The following is a 22,828-nucleotide window of genomic DNA, read 5'->3' as shown; positions in this document are numbered from 1 at the left end:
ATACAGAGTCGTCAAATTTTTTCAAAGTTTATGCTGCATATTATTGTTATGGCAAGGAGGCCTTTTTTGTTTAGTATATTTTTAAAGAAAGACAAACTGCTTTTTGTAAAGAACCCCGCGCTATTTCTTTCTGTCTGTGGAAAATCAAATGTATAATTATTACAGCTCAAAATTTAATTAAAAAGACTTTTAAAGAAATTAATTCTATTGGTTATAAATTTCAAATGGGGAATATCTCCTAAGTCGAACTATTTTCAACTTGACAAGCTGAAAACACATCCGTTAATGAGCATTCTGTATCATGAGTATTCTGTCTATTGATTGAAAGTGCTTTGCGAAAAAGTTAACATGTAAAACTCTTCTTCATTCCAAACTGCTACTTTATCACTGAAATAATCTTAACTGTTTTGTTGACGCTTATGTTTCTCAAAGAGAAACTATCAAGCTATATATGAGCGATAAAATTGTTAGGATATCAAAAAATACTTCAATTCTTAATGCAAACAATAAGTCGGATGACAAATAATTCAAATCATGTGAGAGCTCTTTGTTGGTTTTAGGGATCATACCCAGAAAGTATTGTGAACAATTCAATACTTCTGTTTAGATAATGAATAAATTAAGAAGATCACAATCTGTATTGGATGTAATAGATTATTTTCCTAATATAGAAAAATTTCATAAGCATGTAATTATAAATGTTTATTTTATTATCATAATGTATAATTTATATTATGCTCTATTGCTATATTTACTCTTTTGTTGATATAATTATAGTATTGTTATATTTAAGCAATATCATTTTCATACATATATAAATAATGAAGAGATGAAAGGTAAAAAGAAACAAGTTCTGTTACTTCATCAAACATCAAAACTGGTACTTGGTAGATCATTGAATCATATTTGCGAAAATGTATTGGGAATGAATATTTTGTTTGCTTCGGAATGAAATTTTCGATTGAGTATCCAAAAAAGTTTATAGACATTCGTTTTGTACAATTGATTTTCATTCAAAGAAATACATAATGGGATACATAGTAGTAGTAGTAGTTTCGTATGGTCGTCACTCCTCTAAGCCAGCTTGTGTCTCATCAAGCCAGCAGAGGTTGGAGGTGTGGTTCCGAGAGTTCGACATCGAAGTTCGAAGACCGGGTTTGGATCATTCTTAGTTTTCCTTCAGTGAAGTACTGAAGCCCCTGCACGACTACAACGTGATGAACCAGGCGCAAGGGGGGGGATACATAGTTATTTTCACTTATGAAAAATGTCGATTAGTACAGTTGAACGTAAGTTTCTCTTTAAATATCAATAACGCGTCTAAGTTTCGACATCACAAATATCATATAATGATTGTATTTTTCGCTTCAATGATCAACAAATGCTGTATTGACATTCAAAATTAAAACGATGATCTATCCTCGGACTAATTAAATACCACTCCCATTTGCAGGTTAAATTAAATGCTACGCCCTTTTCTTGTACAAGTTAAGTCCTTACACGCCATCTTGATACCCATGTTACGCCCCAGATAAGTTGGGGATGAAATTATAAACTGACTGTTTCTTTTCTACAGTTTACGTCATTCATAGTTATGTATCGAAAAAATTGAAAAAATTATCGAACACTTCAACCCTTATGGGCGAACTGTTCTAAAGTTGTTTGCCATATCATATTATCGTTTAGTGATTGTTGCAGATCTGCCTCACTGCAACTAAAAGGGGTTGTTAATCGAATCAGCTTGCATTTATCAAATAATTTTTCATGTATGTTGTCGCGCATGTGTTGCGGTGCACGAGTTTTACAAAAATTTTTGTGTCAAGTACGACATGGGGCTACATTAAATTAACATCAAAATCGATAAAATGTTTAATCCAGATCACTTATTCCATATTTTATCGTGTTTTTGTGCAGGATCTCAACATTTATAAGGAAGTTTGCTCGTGGGCGAATAAGTACTGTCCATCTGTGTCAAATGTATTCGACAAAGAGGGATCTGAAAAAAGTGAAAAGCAACCAACACTCCAAGAAATTGGCTATGAATGAAGTTCTTTGTAATTTAAACGTTTTTAATTATAACTTCTCTCAAAAAGCAAAATCGCCAAAAAACAATTCTAAATTCTAAATTAATTCTAATGTCTACAAATGATAGCAATATGTGTAAAAGTTTAAAATAAAAGCCAAGAATTAGAATGACTAAAAATACGTTTTTCGTGCACACAAACGTGCATTATATTATTTAATAACTTGAAGTAATAATGTGCTACCATGCCTGACTTGGTAGCCAGATAATGTCTTTCTATTCGGACTAACCAACGGCATGCATTAGATTTTGAAATAGAAAATTACGTACATCGAGTTTAGTTCTTAGACATATGCTTGTCAACATTCATATGGAAATTCTCAATTTTATGTTTCTAATACTAAACATTATAAATATTACAATGGCGTAACATCACCAATAGCGTATAGTACTACATTTCAGGACCACTAATGAAAGTTTTTAAAAGGCCCTCTGATTTTGCTGCAAACAGTTGAATTTGATTTTTCTAAATGGAAAAGACTGCGAATGTCTCTTTTGCTACAGTATTTTCTAGATAAGGAGCCTCCTCAGGTCAGGGGCCCCTGGGTTTTTGCACTCTAAACAAGTAGTTACGTGACTTACGTCCATGATCAACACAGCTAGGGGGGCAACACGCTTTGTGGACTATAACAGTTGAACAGTAATCTTCTTGCTCAATCATGGTTTCATGTATTTGTTTTGAAAAATAGATGTATATATCTAGAGTATATAATATGTTTCACATGGCATGTAAAAAACTTACAACGATTTTTGTACGCTAAAAATTTCTATAAGCGTCACAATTCCTAAAACATTGGGGATATGGGTCGTGGAGGTAGGTGGTTATAGCAGTTTGGTTTAGGGTGAAGAGAAAAAGGTTAAATTCCTTGGAACTTTGCTAGTCTCACTATAAAGTCTGATAATAAATTCAGAGATGTCTGCAAAGTATTATAGAGTAAAGTCTCAGAACGGGCGGGTAATGAACAGAAATAAAGTCTACTACAAGAGTAAGATTAGTAATCCAAAATACCTTGAACAAAAATATATAAATTTATAATTTATAGCATGTATACCATGTATAAGTGCATATGGATTGCATGTACTAATTATATGGCATATATAGTTATTGTAGTTTCATATGCTGCTCGTCATCGCCAAGAATAGCTCGATGCTTTCGTAAGAAAAGTCGTTGGCGTCAGAATTATCTCTGCCTTTTACTTCCGACTTAACAGGCCCTATGGAAGAGGGCAGTGGTGCAGCAAGAGTGATAATTGGGGGGGGGGAATATTCACATATGCAGGGCATGCTACAGTTCATTTGAAATATACTGTTTTTAAATGAATATTTGCCCCCACACACAATATCGTGCTGGCTAATCTACTGGCAGTATGCATAACTCTCCCGAAATGAAATTGCTTCCGATCGCCTTGCTTATTTCCGACAACCTGAAAGAAAATTATTTTCCAATTTTCTGTCGAGAAACGTTATTTTAGTGTTGTAAAAGGTCATGTGACCCCTATTATGAGGAGTTCGTGCTTGGGTGTGAAGTGAGAAAAGTGCAATTTAGTGAGTTGAAATAAAGCAGTTAAACTTAAACTTTGTGAGTGAATTTAAATATAGAACGAGGATCCGAATACTCTGTATTTTACGTTCCCAACATTTCATCGATATATATTATTAGACGATATGAAAAATTTTGGAATGTACATTAGTCAAATACAAATACTTGAATAAGAAATTTGCATAAATTATACAAATCGACGTGACGTCCACAAAATGTAGCAATTATTCAAAAATGCCAGTCGAAAATGCAATAAAGTTGTTATTAGCGGTATGGAAGATTTGCAATTCGGTAGAGAGAAAAATCGAGAGTACTCTACCATTGTATCTTTAGAGCCTTTCGCTCATCAAGTTGGCGGACATTCGACTCTACAACTGTTGGATAAGTTCACTGTTTGTAAGCCATTGTTTACCAAAGAACTTCGATTTTATCAAGATGCAAATCCTCTATTTAAACCTTTCCTACCGGAATTTAAAGGTATGATTGTGACAAATATTTTCGAATAATATGAAAGATGCAAAGTGACGTTTTTATTGCAAAATAGTTGCATGCGATCGATGTGATCAAGTCTCGATCTTCATGATTACGACCCGTCGTGGCTGCGTAAACAGTTAATAGTTGTTTATATCTATTTTTATTATTATTTGAACAGTTTTAATTTCAAGTTTTCTTCTAATTCAATTTGCATGTTTTTATAAAGACGACTTTGAATAACATTTTGCTCGGTAACGACCCTTATATTTGGAATATATTTTATACGCGTCTTATTCTCGCGAGTTGTGTATTTGTGACATTATAACATGATGACATTATGATCTATTATGATGGCTGTCGACAGTCGCCCTTGCAAAAATGTAGTTGTCTTATTATGGACGAGTTGGAAGTTTGTAACTAGCTAAATAAATAAGATGCTCTATAGCTACGCTTTACGACATTTGAAACAAGTAAGATGATGAAATCTGTCTCATAAATTACTTAGATCCTGTGATAGGCAACATGCCTTGAATTAACTTAGGCAGCACGAAATCCATGTGCCATTGCAGAGAGTCTATACTTTAAATTGTGTGAAAGCTTGTGTGAAAGATTGGGTTTATACATTTATAACAGTACTTGGATTGAATTGCTCCATTGAATTTTAGATCTGTGTTTGATTAAACCCCAATGACAATAAGTGTTCCCTTATTGCTTGGAATATTAATATTTTGTAGGGAAATTGACACCCTTCTTGCACTCTCTCTATCCAAGGCTAGGAGGGATGTGTGTGACTTTGTGTCCCTCTCCTAAATCTATTCCCGGCTACGATGGATCCATATGACTCATTAGCTAAATCTGCACCAGACTAGTAATTTCAAAATGACATCCTATTTTGAAGAAACTTTACCTTGGCTTTACAGGATGCACTCACTGTGAAACCAATATAAATTCATACGTTCATGCACATTGAAATTTCTTGCTTGGAGCAGTTAAGAAAACATTGTATATGGTGATCTAAAATAGCCTTTGTAGATCAAGAAAATAAAAGAATTTAATTTTTGAAACAAGGATTACATTTGTTGTACATTCTGCCCCGGTGCTCCCCCGTTATATATTCTGCCCCTTTCCCATCATACATTCTGCTCTGGTGCTGCGCCCTTTGTACATTCTGCTCAGGTGCTCTAGCTATTGCACATTCTACTCAGTTGCTCCTAGTGCTATATTTTTTGCTCTGGCTCTTCCCTTTTATTTATACATTGTTCTTATAGAAATAGCATGAAAAGTTATATGGAATATTTGTAGAAATAGCATTAAACACGCTTTGCAAGCATTAACATGCCTTTAAAGGACAAATATTTTATGAATTTAGGTGTCGCCAGAGTGCGAAATGTCTATGGCAAAGACAGTGGCGAGGGCCTATGGGAAATGGTAAATTCTAATGAAGACGTAAATCGTCATTGTTATCGCTACGGAAAGCACTGTACCTCATGCACTTGTATTGGCAATAGTGAACGAACAGGAAAACGCATCTCCAATAAAGGCGTTGACAACAGAATTTCCGAAAATTTTTATCGGTAAGTAATGCATATATTTTTAGTGAAACAGTTAAAATGTTGGACTCCAGAGTGTCGTGGACCTTTCTACATCCAGTGTCGCGGCAACTTATACGGTTTTTTCTTAATGTCAAGACGTTTTGCTATTTATCCTCCTAAGTTTAATATAGCCTCTTTATAATGCCAAAATAATGCTTAGTCAAAATAACGGTGGGAAGAGACTTCTTCTTTAGCATTGCACTAGGGTTGATTAATTTCATTTTAACAATGCAAAAGTCTGAAAATTTTGATCGTTTTTAGCTACAGGCCTTTATTGATACGTAGACAAATATTGCTTGCTTGCGTTTTAAAAGCAAGAGTGGAATCCATACGCTCATATACACTATAATATGGTGTGAAAAATGCACCTTAAAAAATTGTGTGTACCATATTTTTCAGTGCTGCTGTCAGTAAAGACAAAGATAAGAATGAGGATGACTCGTCATTAGGTATTATTTGAGAGTGACTATTCATTAGATGTAATTAATGGCCAGTTCACACGATCCGATTTGGCGGATCCGATTGTCTCGGACCCTCGGTTTCGACTTTTGGTTGCTCGTTCAGCAGACGCTCCGGAATTTTTGTTGATATTTATTATTGTTTGGATATTTATAGTCGTTTGAACAGCCATTTGTGTTATCCAGTACATTTATTGACATATTTCTTGTATTTTTTTCGTATTTCAAAGTCGTTTTCAAATCAATGTAATTTGGCTAGTCGGCCTCATTCGATTTTGTCGGCCTCATTTGATCTTGTCGGATGAAATTATTTTGTTCTATGTCTATCCGAATTTTTAGATTGACGGATGCGACTGTCGGAGGCTCACTGTATTTGTGTTCACACGATCCGGTTTTTAGAATCCGACAAAATCGGATCGTGTGAACGGGCCTTTAGAGTGATTGGTTTCTTATTACTACATGTAGATCATGCAGGTTTATAGAATCCTGAGAAGGACTTGACTGACGTTTCGACAATCTTAGCGGAAGTGAGGAGTAAAAGTCAAGTTCGCCGTGTTTGTGGTCTGGTTCATACTTCATCGTATTGAAACGCAACACTTACAAACACAATGAACCGAACGAAACAAACAACTCAACGACAACAGCAATGATACCTTACATCAAAAGTACGTCTAGAGACAATCCCACGTATTTTACGACCATACAACATACGTGTCGCACATAGACCCATTACAACGTTACGACAAATTCTGACGAACATCCAGGTCAAAGAAAAACCAAACGAACGACAAGGTGCAGTTTACAACTGTTACACTTCCTATATCGGGGAGACTGCCTGGAAATCAAACCTAAGACATACTGAAGACAAACGAGCTACAAAGACAATGACATTGCCGAACATCAACGACTGACAAAGCACAACATGGACTGGGGCTCGGCAAAATGCATTACTTGCAGGCAACGGATTACGTTGGAAAGTTGCTACTTACGGATTACGCTGCTACGGAAAGTTGCTTACGGAAAGTTGCTACAACGGATTACGTTGGAAAGTTGCTACACCTACTTAGAACAAAACCCACTGAACACATCACAACAATAGACCTTTTCAAGGTTATCGCAGTCATATTGCAGGGGGTGGAAAAACATTGGGCCGAGCGCGCGGTCACGCATGGCGTCCATATAAATTACTAATAAATGCGCAAAAATTACCGTTATACATATTGGCCATTTCTTTCAAAAATATTTCTCAAACTCGTCCATTTTAATAGTCGAATTATTATTTGCGATTTTTTATACACGTGAGTCCAATTTTGTGGTAATCGACAAACAGAAAGTTAAAGAAAACATTTGTTTTCTTTCAACAACTTGACCGTCGTTTGAGCGATGTTCTTGAGTTCACAAATGTGCGGAACTCATAAGCTAAGTCAAACGAACTAAACCCTAAACTAGCCGAGTAGCTGTGAGCAGTCATAGCCGAAATGGTAAAAAATGCCTGTTGTGCAGTTGGATATTCCAATAATGATAAACGCTATCCTGATTATCAAGTTAAGAGGTCTCACGTAGAAAAGTTAGTTTTTCATTAGTGGCCCAAAGATCAAGCACTTGCTGAAATTTTGCGAAAACAAAATTTTTGAGCATTTATTTGTAATTTATATGGACGCCATGCGTGACCGCGCGCTCGGCCAATGTTTTTGTACCCCCTGCAATATGGCTGCGATAACCTTGAAAAGGTCTATTACCGGCACCTTACAAACGACTTTTTACAACCTCAAACGTGCGAGACATAATTGACACGCACACATTTCCTCTTCAAACATTTATATATTAACCAGAAGAATTTGAGCAATTTCATTGGTCGAGAGTTCTGATATATAAGAGGACAGACGCACGGAATTGACGTCACAGAAAATTTCTTGTTTTTAAATGATAAACGAACGGCGAATTTATTTGAATATTTACTTGAATTTATCTCTGAAAGGGGCAAATAAAGAAATTAAGAATGCCCAGTTGAAGCAGTAGACGTATTTAGGCAAAAAGAAAAAAACCTGGCTTCATGGTACTTTTCGTTGTTCAATCATTACCATTATCAACATATGTAATAGAAATAAAGAACCCGAATCAGCAATTCCTTGAAATAAGAGTGCTAACCAGCTATAATTATGGAATTTTGCTCGGATACAAAATCTTAACTCTTTCTCTGGTTGTTTATACAAGAATATCTTCTTCTGGAAAATGTCGTCGGTCGTTACAAATATCCTTGTATTCTTGATCTAAAAATGGGGACTGAGAAACATAGGGATTACGTCATCAGTCAAGAGGAGCAAAGTCTTCGCCAAGCAAGATGGGATAAAACGACATCAAAAAGTCTTGGTGTACGATTGTGTGGTATGAAAGTAAGTTTCGTCGATTCTTTAATAATTAAAGATCTCTAATAAATTTCTGTTTTTGTCCGGTACATTTAAAACCGTATAGCTAGAACGCTAATTGGGGGGATGTATATTCATATATTGTGCCCATCTGATTTTTCAAGAAAGCCAAATCCCTTTCAACAGAAGTTAGTCGAGTACAACTGAATATATGAATGCACCCACTGAGTACACTCGATCTTTACAACACATGCCTATTTACCATGATGAAAACTTATCGTATAAAGTGACTTTTCAATTGGCGGGCGGTTTTCCACACTGACCTGTATAGTAATTACCTGGACGGGAAATCATCATCCAAATTATAATATTTTATTAACGCGCGGCCGGTTATCAAAAACATGGCTGATTTTGGATGAAAGTGTCAGCGGAAGAGCGCAGGCTTTAAAAACTAAAACTTTTTCGCCCACCCGGATTTTCATTCAAAATTCATCTATATAATATATCTATATATGATGACAGAAAATTTCAAAGCTTTTTTTCGTAACAAAAAACTTTTAAAATTTCATCCTGCAATGTGCTGCAAACTCGTGTAGTATACGAATGCCGAAGTATTACAAGAAAAGAAAATATTTCATGACACGGGTAAGCAAGATATTATTGTTTGTCATTCAAAGGGTCGGGTTAAATTGTTGTTTGTCGATACTTGTCGTGTGTTGGCATTTGGCATGTGTTTTGTTAATGTTTTTTACTACATAATTGTATTTTAAAAAGTATTTTCCCAAAAATTTTTAAGCAACCAATTCTTTTCGAGCTATACATGTCTTGCAATCAAGAGAACTCGCCTTTAATTAATTAGGATTTGTTTATAATATTTTTCTGAAAATATGATGGATTATTTAAGAATAGATTTGTGTTAAAATTGAACAATATTTGTGTTAAAAACACTGTGATAAATGAAGTATGTTGTGTGGTGTAGGCAGCTTACAATTATTTACTGTAAAAAATATATTTCTAAAGAAATGAATAATGCTAATGGTGAAAAATTTACAAAGTATAAACAAATATTCAGGCTCGTTATGCCACTGTTCTAAGTAGGTTAATACACCAAAACCAAGATAAGAAGTGCTCTGAGCCAAGATTTGTTTCCATTACAAATTTTTATTCTAGTTAAGATTATGATTTTGTGAAATCGATAACTGAAATCAATTTGAAATTATAATCAGTTTTAAAGTGCAAAGAGTTCAGATGGACTTGGGGAAAACAAGTAGTTCCTCCCAAGATTATTAGTCTCTTTGTACAAATTCTTATTTTGCCCAAACTTGAATCTTCAAACATTATTTAATACCAATTACTTTTTCTTTTAATACACAACAATGTTTATAAATCTTGGTAAACATCTTGACACTTATAAATGTTTTATTCTATTGCAGCAATACACAGTGTTATGACAGAGAAGCAAAAACTCTTTGATTTCAAAAGTTGTATTTTCAATAAAGAACAATTTCGATTCGTGTAGTTCTACTCTGCAGCTTTTCAAGGATTGTACTGAATAGTTGACTATCCTATTGTAATATCTTGGTCAAAAAGTTTCCAACTGAAAACAGTATTATATCATGATTTAAGTTGAATTCTGTTCTTTTTGTAGCTCACCAAGTTCAAGATATTTTCTTTTTATGTACTCTGTAGAACTGCCAGAATTTCTAAATGGACATTAGCCAGTATGATGCGCTTTACGAATACATATACAGACAGTGAAGTTTGTATATGAACTTTAAGATATTTTTATATTTACGGTCCCACTAAGGAAATCCGTCTACTGTTATTTTTAATCTAAATTGTTATTTGACTATAGTTGAGGTTTCTTTACCATAGATTTTCTTCGTATAATTGCGCGTGTGTTCTATAAAACGCTAAAGCATATCTTTGCATCGAAAGGGTTAAATAGTTCTTGAGTTTTTAACTCTGGTAGAATTTGATAAGTTTGTTAGAAATCAGGAGGGAGTTAATGGCTAAAAAAATTTTCAAAATGGAAGATTTTCATCTAAAATTTCCTATTTGCCGCCATGTTTTTAGTAACCGGTTCCAGGCCCCTTTTCCCTTCCAAGTAATTTAATAGAACTTAATGGTATTCCACTTGTGTTTTTTTTCTTGCGAAGCAAGAATTTTCGGAGTGAAATTTCGTGCGAATGGGTATTATATATCAAACACAGAAGTTTCGATATAACAATGCTTTATTCCTCATAACTCGCAATACACAGCTGATGAAGACTAAGTTCTAAAATACAACGTCATAGTCTAATCACCTAACAACTTTACATCAGTTCTTCATCAGCTCGCCGCACACGGTTGTGTTTTTTTCTGATTACCAGCTTTTGTTGAGTTTTATTTGAAAAAATTTCCCCTTCATCTAACGGCTTTACTCAACATCAATCCACATCGGCCATTTTACAATATGAATTTCTGCACAATAAAAATCAAAAAATAAATATAACCTTATTCACACGACATAAACTAACAAGGGATTAACTTTAACCGAGGTTAAACTCAACCTACCTCTTGAGATGATATTTGCAAGCTGTTCGCGAGGACGAATATTTGAAAAAAGTTCCCTTTCATCTAACGACTTTACTCTACAGAAAACTGACTATTTTGACAAAGGAATTTCTCAGACGATATACGAAAAAATTGATGTATGGTCGTAAAGTGTAAGCTCTCTCACGAGCAGAGGAAATTTTCTTTTCATTGCCGGCTCCACATTTACAAACTTAGTCTTTCTAGTCGTTGCGGCAAAGATACTCAAAAACTGTTATTTCAGGCATTTTGAGATATATTATTCAAAGTGCAAAAGAAATTGGAAATTTTGCAAGGGCGCGCAGCGCCCGCAGTAAAGTTGAGATTATATGAAAACACAAATGTGAGATATAACAATGGTTTATTCCTCATAACTCGCAATACACAGCAGATGAACACTAAGTTCAAAAATACAACGTCATAGTCTAATCACCTAGCAACTTTACATCAGTTCTTCATCAACTCGCCGTACACGGTTGTGTTTTTTCTGATGGCCGGCTTTTTTAAGTTTTTTCTATTGATTTAACGACTTCGGAACCAGGTTATACTAAAAAGGGGGAAACGCAAGCCCTTAATCTAGCGCCGCAAATAGTTTGCGAGGAAATACTCCGGTGAAAAAGCGACCGAGGAAAAAACTAGCTGCAGCTCAGCAAACAAAATAGAGAAAGTCTGTTGAGCTATCTAATAAGCAAGCTAAAAGGCGAGAGCTCTGCTTCTCAAAATCTTGAAGATTTTCTTCGAGAAGTTTTTCAGTCGGGCAAGTGAGTAAGACCTCCATAGCTCGTCGCTCCTCGAATGCCCTGAGGCATCTAAAAATCCAGGTAAGGTTTCCGTGTGGATGGTCAATTTAGCAGCTAGGACTGTTAGTTTAACGAAATATTCGCAGAGAGAAAATAAGTAAAAGTTTGTTAAACTAACAGGTTATGGGCCCAGACATTGCTAACGCTAGGCACCAGTAAGTAAAATTCAATCGTGTGCGATTTATTGTGTTGTAATGGCTCAGGAAGACAAACTGTCAATTGATAAACTCGAAGGCGCAAAAAACTGGCAAATATGGAAATACCAAATGAAAGCCATATTGGAAGCTAAGGAATTATTTGGCCATGTCGATGGATCTCTGACACGTCCTGACACATCAGAGGGTAGCTCTGGGAGGCAAGCAGCCTTTGACAAAGCATAGAAAAAGACGAAAGCTCTGTTAGTTACATCGATCAACTCCGATCTTATATACCTGATAACTGGGTGTGAAACTCCTAAAGAAATATGGGACACACTGAGAGGACGATTTGAGCGTGATACTATGGCGAACAAGCTATTTCTAAAACAACGATTTTTCTCTTTAAAGATGAAAGAGTCTGATAAATTGGATGAGCACTTCCGTCGAATGAAAGTAATTACTGATCAGTTGGCAGCTATTCAAGCCCCCATCCCCGAGGATGAACGTATGGTCGCTTTGCTGCTTAGTCTACCACGCTCATATAATACCGTCGTGACTGCTTTGACTGGAAGAGGAGATGATCTAAATTTGACTCAATTGCATCAAGCATTGATCAATGAGGAAGAGAAACGTAAACAAAACAACAGTAAATTGACTGGTGAAGAATTTGATGAAGGCGAGTCTGCACTACAGCACAACAAGGCTCCTCGAAAGCATATCAAATGCTATGGATGCGGAGAAGAGAACCATATCCTTCGAAACTGCCCACGTAACAAGAGACGTCAGAATCGAAGAAATCAAGATTGTAAAACTAATGGCATGTCTTCAAGACATAATGCAGCGGCTGTGCAGGATAATTGTGGAAGAGATACTGATTCTGGTGAAAATCTATTTGCCGTTGGTCTGAACACAGTAAAAGGTGCTGACAACTGGATCATCGACTCAGGAGCCTCGCAACATATGACATCAAACCGTCAACTGCTACAGAACTATAAAGAATTCCCAGTGCCAGAACCCGTCGTTCTTGGAGATGGTCGATCTGTTGATGCTTGTGGAAGTGGAGAAATACAAATCATGATGATCCTTGGACCAAAAGAAAAGTATCGACGAAAGTCAACAATGGCAAAAGTCCTATATGTCCCCAAACTAACTGCTAATCTCTTTAGTGCCCGAGCTGTCACTGCAAAAGGAAATGTAGTACAATTTGGACACACACTTTGCTGGATAAAGAATGCTAAAGGAAAACTTATTGCTAAAGGTCGTCTTGCTGGTAATATGTATTGCCTAGACTGCAAATTTGAGGAAGGAAGAAAGCAAGCATCGGTGGCGGAAACATCAAATTAAAAAATAAATCTATGGCATCAAAGAATGGGTCACATGAATTTACCTCAGATGAAGACAATGGTTTCAAAAGCTATTGTGACAGGTATTGACATTTCTGGGACAAACAAGCTAGACTTTTGTGAAGCCTGTGTAAAGGGAAAGTTACATCGAGCACCCTTCAAAGCAGTGGGAGAAGTTAAGTCAACAAAAAGGTTAGAGCTTGTACACAGCGATGTCGCAGGACCCATGAATACAGAAAGTTTTGGTGGTGCAAAATACTTTGTGACATTTATCGACGACTACTCAAGATGTGTAAATGTTTACCCTATCAAATATAAATCAGAAGTACTGACAAAATTTAAAGAATGGGAATTGGCAGTAACGAATCAAGCAGACTGCCATATTAAAACATTACGAACTGATAATGGAGGGTAATACTTGTCCAACGAATTTGAAGATTATCTCAAGAAAAAGGGAATCAGACACGAAACAACCGTTCCTCATTCACCGCAACAAAATGGTGTTGCTGAACGAATGAACAGGACGCTCCAGGAAGCTGCTCTTTCGATGATCTTACATGCAGGAATTGCGAAAAGTTTCTGGGGGGAAGCAATTTCAGCTGCAGCATACATCAGAAATCGAATTGTCACAACTGCAACAGGAGTTACACCATATGAGCGATGGTATGGTGAGAAACCAGATGTCTCTAACCTTCGCGTCTTTGATTGCATTGCATATGCTCATGTTACAGATTCACTACGTCCGAAACTGGAGCCAAAAGCTGAAAAAATGCGATTTGTTGGCTACAGTTTGAAACAAAAGGGATACAGATTGTATGACGAAAACAAACGGAAAGTCTTCATTCGTCGCGACATAATTTTTAGGGAAACAGACTTTGGGCATTCCAATGAAGTGCAGTTAGAGTTGGACCAAGAGAATGAGTTGTACCTGAAGAAAGAGGAAACAGAGAAGTCTACTATGCTGAGACGTTCAGCAAGAGAGAAGAAACCGCCAATTCATTATCATGATGAATACGCCAATGTGTCGACAACAACCCATACAGCACTCTATGTAACTCAGGTTGAAGAGCCTACATCCTTGAAAATAGCTCTTGAAAACGAACATGCTCAAAAGTGGAAGGAAGCTGCTGACTCAGAGTATGAATCACTAATGGAAAACGATACCTGGGAACTGGTACCTCTACCACCAGGTAGAAAAACGATTTCGTGTAAATGGGTGTTCAAAGTGAAACATGACGAAAACGGCAAATTTGATAGATTCAAAGGGCGTTTGGTTGCAAAAGGCTTCCTACAGAGGTATGGAATTGACTTCGAAGAAACATTTTCACCTGTTGTCAGATTCACGTCTATTCGAGCTCTCTTGGCATTTGCTGTTTCAAGAAACATGTTTATTCATCAAATGGACGTTGTCACTGCGTTTTTAAATGGGAAACTAGATGAGGATATATATATGGAACAACCAGAAGGCTTTGTTGTCCGTGGAAAAGAAAACCTTGTTTGTCACCTTAAAAAGTCTCTGTATGGATTGAAACAGAGCCCAAGATGTTGGAATTTGTCTCTAAAAGAATTCATGGTTTCTCAGGGATTTGAACAAAGCGCTGCTGATCCGTGTGTGTTTGTTCGCAAAATCAATCGTCATCTTACAATCGTTGCTGTGCATGTGGATGATCTCATATTATTGACGGAGAGTGAACATGAGATGATAAATCTGAAAGCAAGTCTGTCTGCAAGATTCAAGATGAAAGATACGGGAAAGCTCCATTACTGCTTGGGAGTGAACATCAAACAAGAGAATGGCTCGCTAATGCTAAGCCAAGAACAGTATATCAACAAGATCCTGTACAAATACAAACTACAAGACTGTAAACCCGTATCCACTCCAATGGACAGCAATGTGAAGTTAGTGAAAAACGACGGATGTAGCAAATCAGTTGACCCAACACAATATCAATCGATGGTAGGAAGTCTGATCTATGCAGCTATAGCAACTCGACCTGACATAGCTCACGCCGTAAATACCCTGTCAAAGTTCAACTCATCTCCAACTGAAGGGCATTTAACTGCCGTTAAGCGAGTATTTCGGTATTTAAAAGTATCAATAAAATTGCACTTGCGGTATCAATCAAATGGTGAAGAAATGGAAGGATACTCGGATGCTGATTGGGCTGCAGATTCAGAAGACCGACGATCTACGTCTGGCAATGCGTTTTTAATGTCCAATGGTGCGATTAGTTGGACAAGCAGAAAACAACCGACCGTGGCTTTATCAACCTCCGAAGCTGAGTATATCGCTCTTTGCTTGGCAACGCAAGAGTGTGTTTGGTTGCGGCAACTTCGAAAAGACCTGAAAATTAATGATCCTAATCCGACGACAATAAACGAAGACAACCAAGGAGCCATTGCCATGTCAAAAAACCCTGTTTTGCATAAAAGAACAAAACATATCGATATTAAATTTCATTTTGTTCGTGAGAAAGTTGAAGATGAAACTATTCAAGTAAACTAACAAGGACTGCTTTTCAGAGTTTCTCTAAAAGCGAAAGAAGAACTGTGACTAAAGAGGTAGCAGTACCGCTTCATGGAAATATGAGTGCAAAAAACAGTTGACTCGTTAAACAAAAAATTCTTGAGGTGCAAAGATTCTTGAGGCGCCAGCTTAAAGCAGCTCTTAACCGTCGCCAGCTTAAAGTTGCTGGCTGTGAGTTTGAATTTTTTGGTTTTTAACCCAAACTGTGGATTTGGCTCTAATAGCCTAGAGAACTGCGCTGGTGTACATCCAGCTGTTGTTTCAGTGGGCAATGCATCGCAAATTGTGCCTATAGCTAGTAGATGGCCGTAAAGGTTTTATCGAAAATTTTGCGGAATGCTTCGACCTGGTCTAAACGGAGTTGTTTGTTCCTGGCTATTCCGAATCAATATATATATATGTGAAGATGAAGGCTCGAAGCACCGAGTTGAAAGCTCAATAAAATCATTTTATACAATTCGGAGAAACTTTTATTTTTTTATACATTTAATATGCCTGGATTACCAATCTTTAAATTTATATATATATAAAAAAAATACAAACAAGACCAAAACTACAACATTACACTCTAATAACATTAACACCAATCATGTTCACAATACACCAAAACCCATGACAACGCCATCCAATCACATTAATCCACCCGCTAATCCAATTAGACGCTCTAAGCGTCTACAAATGAAAAACATCTGTATATAACTTCCTATATCTTTCTGATGAAGGCTCGAAGCACCACATAGGACAAACATCAAAGAAAATCGAAACAAGACTCACAGAACACAAAAACGCCATATAACGTCGAGATCCGAACTCACTACCGGCAAAACATACCCACGGAAAAAACCACACATTCGACTGGACAGAGAAACTACAGTACTCGGACGCGCACAGACTAAACACGCACGCGAATTTAAAGAAGCTTGGTACAGTAAAATAAAAATTGTTCTAAGAGATTGACAGTCTTGTTGGCGCCAGTCGCTATGGCAACTTTATAAACAAACAATTACTGCCTTTGCGTAAACAACCGGCAAATGGTCCAGGCTGCTTTCCCCGGTCATGAGAACAAGGCGTTGGTATCTGTCAATCTCGTTACAAAATCAGTTTTTGGGCAGTTTCTCTTAACACAGACTAGTTAGTTATTGGGTTTCTTCAAAAAAATTAATGGGTATGAAATGCTTTATCAAAAACGCTAACAATGAAGAAAATGGTTTTAAACTAAGTAGATCATGCCCTTCAATGTAGTTTTCAATTTTGAGTCATTTCAAAGTCGTTTTCATACTTGTAACAAACCCTGCACGCCTAATTACGGCAGATTCTATTAACTTGGAAATTATCGGGGGTTACAAGCTAGATTTCATTCACCTTTTGGCTCAAACAAGGAAAGAACGTTGCACTTTCACGCTCAAAATAAAACAAAAACAAAACAAACAAACAAATAAAACCCCCAAAAAACTCTACTTCATCACCGATAAAAACGGTGAACCTAAACGTGGTTAGTCAAGTTTTAGACAAGTTTGCCAGCAATATTTTCTGCTCCCAAATCGCCACGGGAAATCGTAACCGATTATTGACCCCAAAATGCATTCATTCAGTACCAACATTTCAAATTAGAAGGGATGCACCTTTCATTTACTCAACCCCGAGTTCGTCTCTTCAGTCTGTAGGAATCACCAGAAGTTCTTTCGCGTTCACTGGAAGGACAAGCTTCTAGAATTTGCTTGTTTCCCTTTACAAATACATACTATTTACTTGTATGAATCAGTCAGTGAGGGTCTGCTGCAGGACATGGAATTAACAGTACGGTATCTGTAAGAAAGTTTCAGGTCTGTCTTATATCTCGAGTGTCGTGCTTCAGTCCAGCTCAGCAACTGGAATTCGTCGGATTTATGGGACAATCTGACCACGACTCCAATGTGGACGTTATAAAAACCAATTACTTGTGTATGTTAGCCCAAAACAAACTGTCAGTAAGGGAATTATCTCCGCTGATTTGGAAGCTGACCGCGTCCATTCAGGCCATACTTGCGGCTCCTTTGTATGATTGATCCTTTTGATTGATCACATCGATATCATAGACAAAACTTCAGTCAGGGCTTCTATCACCCGCTTGTTTTCCTGGGCTTTAAATCCAATGTTCATTCTCAGTTGCGTCTCTTTTGCATTTGGAGACTAGATCCTTTACCTCTAACAGTGGGTGCCGCTCGGCAGAACTGCATGGTCTATATTGGAAAAACTATGCCTTTCCTCCTTTTTGCTCAAGTATGCAAACTTAAGCGAAAATACGCGGGATCCGGTTTGGAGAATAGTTGATTTTCGTATCCAGCTCTTTTACCACGAAGTAACAATCTCCTATCGGGGCTACAGGACTAGCCGCTGGCACATATTTAACGATCCTTGCAATCGCAGGGAATTTGTGCAAACGTTTCCAAACTCATCTTGGTAGTTTGGCGGCCAAGCACAGCTGCAGTGAACAATTCCGCTCGAAAAATTGGCATGGTTTTTGTTTCACAATGAAGGTTTATTGTCTGTGATGCGTCCACGCCACCGCTTGATGGTTTTTCGGCCCACTTTGTGCGGATATCTAACAGGCTTCCTCGCAGCCTCGTTTGATGAAAGTTTTATGTTCAGAATATTTAATACTTATTGTTCTTTCTTGTCTGTGATGCGTCCACGCCACCGCTTGATGGTTTTTCTTGTTGCTCAACATCCCTTCGTTAGTCGTTTGTCAATTAAAGGGCGTCTTAAATCTGCACCCAACTCTGCGTTGCTAAGGACAATCTCGGAACCATGATACTGTGCTTGTTGTTCTGGTCGGGGTCTTTGATTACTGACTTATAAGTTATCTGTTTTACTGCCTACCACAGTACCAAAGCGTTCTTCGGAGATGAAACTTCTTGGCCTTCGTTTTTCTGGGTTCCCTGCCTAAGGGTTAGAGTTTTAACTGCCAGGTGGAACATGCAGAGTGCCAGAAACTTTAGGTGCTTCAATGTTGACAGTACTATATTGTGCGAGCAAGCTCTTTTAGAACAGGCCACAACGATGACATTCCTAATAAGCTTTTGATTAGTTATCACAAACCTCACTGTCCTGTCCGGTCATGTTCGATTGCCAGCAGTAGCGGATTACTAATTACGGTGCCTGTAGGCTAAGGCAAAGTTTTGGGCTCAATTTCTCTCACTAACTTTAGTTTTTCTTTACTTTTGCATTTTCTTGTGCATTTGAACAGTATAGATAGTACGAAAGCCATTTTTCTCTGCATTCAATTGATTGTTAGATTTTTAACAGCATAAGTGATCTAAGTTAAACACTTTTAGCTAGCCTGGCATAGGAAAAAATATCCATATCCCAATTATGTCTAGATGCAACGGGCCTCTTGAAAGTCCGGTACTGTGGGCTCAAGCCTACTTAGCCTACTGGATATTCAGCTCCTAGCTGATTGCCAGATGGATCAAATCGGTTTTAAATTGCGCTGGTATAGATGGCTTTATTTAAAGGTCATTCAAAGAAGTAGGCGTCAACCTCCAAGGCTAGAGTAGCTGGGGTGTCACTGGAGGAGATCATGAAAATGATGAACTGGTCGGGTATCTCTACCTTTACTCGTTTCTACTATCGACCAAACTTTGACCGTTCAAACGCTAGAGCAGTGCTGTCCCAGGCACTGTAATCATCGCATCTAGTTTGTGCAGATTGCTTTAAACAAGCATTGCTATATCGAAACTTCTGTGTTTGATATATAATTGGAAAGTTTGCAATGGCGCGCAGCGCCCGCAGTAAAGTTGAGATTATATGAAAACACAGAAGTTAGATATAACAATCCCTCCCACCCTCCCATTACGTCACGTTTTGCTTTCTTTTCAAGTAAATGGTTGAATCCGGGAGTATCTTACATGTTTGTAGATTTAAATCGTCCAGGTGAGTACAGTCCTGAGAAGGAGAATTGATGTTTACGTTGGCTGATGTTTAGACAACCTCAGCATTAGTCATTTTTCAGTTGTGGTTCTGCTCACAGGAGTCTCTGTCGTGGACATTGGAGGCTCCATTTTTACGGGCCATTATTTTGGCCTTTCTATTGTAGTCTTTTTTAGTCTAGCTATATATTACTTTTATCATGTTTGTTGTCATTAGCTTATAGTAATTTGGTCGCTGATTACGAACTGATGTAAAGTTGCTAGGTGATTAGACTATGACGTTGTATTTTTGAACTTAGTCTTCATCTGCTGTGTATTGCGAGTTATGAGGAATAAACCATTGTTATATCTTACATTTGTGTTTTCATATAATCTCAACTTTACTGCGGGCGCTGCGCGCCCTTGCAAAATTTCCAATTTCTTTTGCTCTTTGAATAATATATCTCAAAATGCCTGAAATAACAGTTTGTGAGTATCTTTGCTGCAACGACTAGAAAGACTACGTTTGTAAATGTGGAGCGGCAATGAAAAGAAAAATTTCCTCTGCTCGTGAGAGAGCTTACACTTTACGACCATACATCAATTTTTTCGTATATCGTCTGAGAAATTCCTTTGTCAAAATAGTCAGTTTTCTATAGAGTAAAGTCGTTAGATGAAAGGGAACTTTTTTCAAATATTCGTCCTCGCGAACAGCTTGCGAATTTCATCTCAATAGGTAAGTTGAGTTTAACCTCGGTTAAAGTTAATCCCTTGTTAGTTTATGTCGTGTGAATAGGGTTATATTTATTTTTTGATTTTTATTGTGCAGAAATTCATATTGTAAAATGGCCGATGTGGATTGATGTTGAGACTAAAATTGAAATGTTTCCACAAACTTCACTACTTCTGAATGGTGAAAGTCATTCTCGCTATGATAACTATCATCTGGATACTTTCCCTTCTCATTGAAAAGTTTCTATGGCTTTTAAATCAATTCTAAAAATTTGAATTTTACTTTGTGAACAAATACATTCGGCGAAAAAAATATATTTTTGGACAACGATCAAAATATCGTAAAAAGGAGCCCTCTGCTACTGCCAATCGGATTGCAGGAAATCAAAAATACACTTCACATGCATAAATAGAGAAATAAAATTTTGATTATTTTGCATAATTTTTCTTTCAGGTTTATCATGTGAATGAAGATCGCTTTCTAGTGGTGAGCGATGGACGAACTCTAACCGTCGACGGCTTTAAGGATGCTATAAAACAATTTCTCTTTAACGGTGAACAATTTCGCTCTGATATTATTGAGCCGTACTTGATTACGCTTAGAAAACTACTTTATATAATGGAACGTCAGTCGGCGTACAGATTTTTCAATTCATCGCTGTTGCTCATGTATGAAGGCGATAAGTTGCGAGAGGAGCCCCACAGGACTGTCGTCGGCAGCAGGAACAATGAGTCTAATGATCATGTGACAAAAGATTATGAAAGCTTTGCAAACGTTAGCGTTCGCATGATTGACTTTGCACACGTGCAGTGCAACACGCAAAACATGAATTCAGAATTTCCGCAGGTAGTCGACGAGAGCTATTTATTCGGACTAAGATCTGTGATAAAAATTTTAGAAGATATTTTGCAAGAACTTTGTGTAAGCACTTGAAAAATTCTTCATAATGATGTTGTAGCTATATTTATCCGTATTATTTATTACATACATGAACAAATACGCAATTTTCCTGATGAGGCAGATTCAGTGCAAGGAAAACCCAGCGATGTCGACTTGGGTCGAAAATTAAGAAAACAGCAGATTGTTCTATAAAATAGACGACGAGTCATACGTAATGTTAGGAAAATATAAACTGAACCCACCGATGATTGAAATTGGAAAGATTGTAGTTTGGAAAAGATGGCCAGACTAACGTTTATCTATTTCTGGACATTTTCCCATGACATGCAAAAAAGTTTTTATGAAAATTCGAAAGCTCCGAAGAAATTAAATAATTGTGTCTTTAATTATATGTCACAATGTGTCAGGTCTATTTCTTAAACAAACGTGCATATACGCGGTATTGTTTTAATACATAAAAGTTGTATTTCTTACAAAAACATGGTTTAATTGTGGTATATATGTTTTTACAATGTAACCATACCTTACGGTTAGCCCTTTTAATACGATATCTCCATGATACGTCATTTTTTAATGCTGAAAAACGCTAACATGCATTTTATGGTAAAGTCAAACGCGGGTCAAAATAGCCACCTCATATGATAAACAACGGTTACATTGTAAAGTCCTCATCTACATTTGCTTTGTAACTGGAGCCTAGCTTTTGTCTTTGCGGTATATATTGATGGAAAACGGTGATTGGTAAATGATATAAACTTACTTAGAAGAAAAATTTTGCTTTCAAAAACGGAATCCATTCCGTAGCGCTCTCTGATTTTCAAAGTTGAATTCAAGTCTTTGTTTATAGAATCATGAACATAGAAACATCAATACTTAAGGAAGAGGGTTGGGGAAACGGTATTCATGCAGTGGCAAAACCAGCTCGAACTTTCACTTTATGTATGTCACAATCTGTAGAAAATATGATGTCTAAGTAACTTAATATGACAGCATATGAAGCAGACGAATATTGCCTCCCCTTCCAATTATCGATGTTCCTATGTTCCTGGGAACTCACGCCGTTTGACTTTCCAATCAATCAGAAGCAAGAGAATGTGAGAATGACAGAATAACTATCAAGATGCCAATTATTGATTGAAGCTAGAAGTGAGATCAATTCTCACTTTAAACTCAACAACGATCAATATACTGAAGTCAATTATATTTGTCCCAGCCAATATTCAAATAACTTTGGTGATTTTGCTCAAGATTATGAAACAAGAAATAAAAATATTCAACAATGCAGCATTAACATGCGTTTGATGTTAATAGATTCAAAGCAGTTTTAATGTGGGAGTACGAAAATATTATATTGTATAAGATATATTCAATGAAGTGGGTAAAATTTTGCATCAAAGTAGACGGAAATTGAAAT

The 22,828-nt window shown here is 36.9% G+C and overlaps 1 protein-coding gene across 3 annotated transcripts; it reads left to right on the top strand.

Annotated features, from left to right (window-relative positions):
- The first annotated feature begins 3,837 nt into the window (after nucleotides 1-3,837).
- Nucleotides 3,838-21,893, top strand: LOC124445659 (inositol hexakisphosphate kinase 2-like). 3 transcript variants are annotated; one of them, XM_046996406.1, is made up of 5 exons: nucleotides 3,838-4,100; nucleotides 5,467-5,671; nucleotides 6,089-6,138; nucleotides 8,362-8,540; nucleotides 20,968-21,893. In XM_046996406.1, the coding sequence occupies exons 1-5, from the start codon at nucleotides 3,896-3,898 to the stop codon at nucleotides 21,445-21,447; spliced, it is 1,119 nt and encodes a 372-aa protein (XP_046852362.1). In that variant the 5' UTR covers nucleotides 3,838-3,895; the 3' UTR covers nucleotides 21,448-21,893. The 3 variants fall into 3 exon arrangements, with proteins under 3 accessions (XP_046852362.1, XP_046852363.1, XP_046852364.1); XM_046996407.1 differs by lacking the exon at nucleotides 20,968-21,893 and adding an exon at nucleotides 10,162-10,403; XM_046996408.1 differs by lacking the exon at nucleotides 20,968-21,893 and adding an exon at nucleotides 9,947-10,144.
- Nucleotides 21,894-22,828: the final 935 nt, after the last annotated feature.

This window comes from Xenia sp. Carnegie-2017, unplaced genomic scaffold (assembly GCF_021976095.1).
Source record: "Xenia sp. Carnegie-2017 unplaced genomic scaffold, XeniaSp_v1 HiC_scaffold_22, whole genome shotgun sequence".
NCBI lineage: Eukaryota > Metazoa > Cnidaria > Anthozoa > Malacalcyonacea > Xeniidae > Xenia > Xenia sp. Carnegie-2017.
The sequence above is the reverse complement of the archived record's forward strand: the minus strand, read 5'-3'. Positions and strand labels throughout refer to the sequence as shown.

What these genes read in the sequence shown, in the direction of transcription:
- LOC124445659 (XM_046996406.1), top strand. Translation starts at nt 3,896, where the DNA reads ATGGAAGATTTGCAATTCGGTAGAGAGAAAAATCGAGAGTACTCTACC. An exon ending in ATTTCCGAAAATTTTTATCG is followed by an intron (nt 5,672 to 6,088) that starts GTAAGTAATGCA and finishes CATATTTTTCAG; the next exon opens with TGCTGCTGTCAGTAAAGACA. An exon ending in TGAGGATGACTCGTCATTAG is followed by an intron (nt 6,139 to 8,361) that starts GTATTATTTGAG and finishes TGTTTATACAAG; the next exon opens with AATATCTTCTTCTGGAAAAT.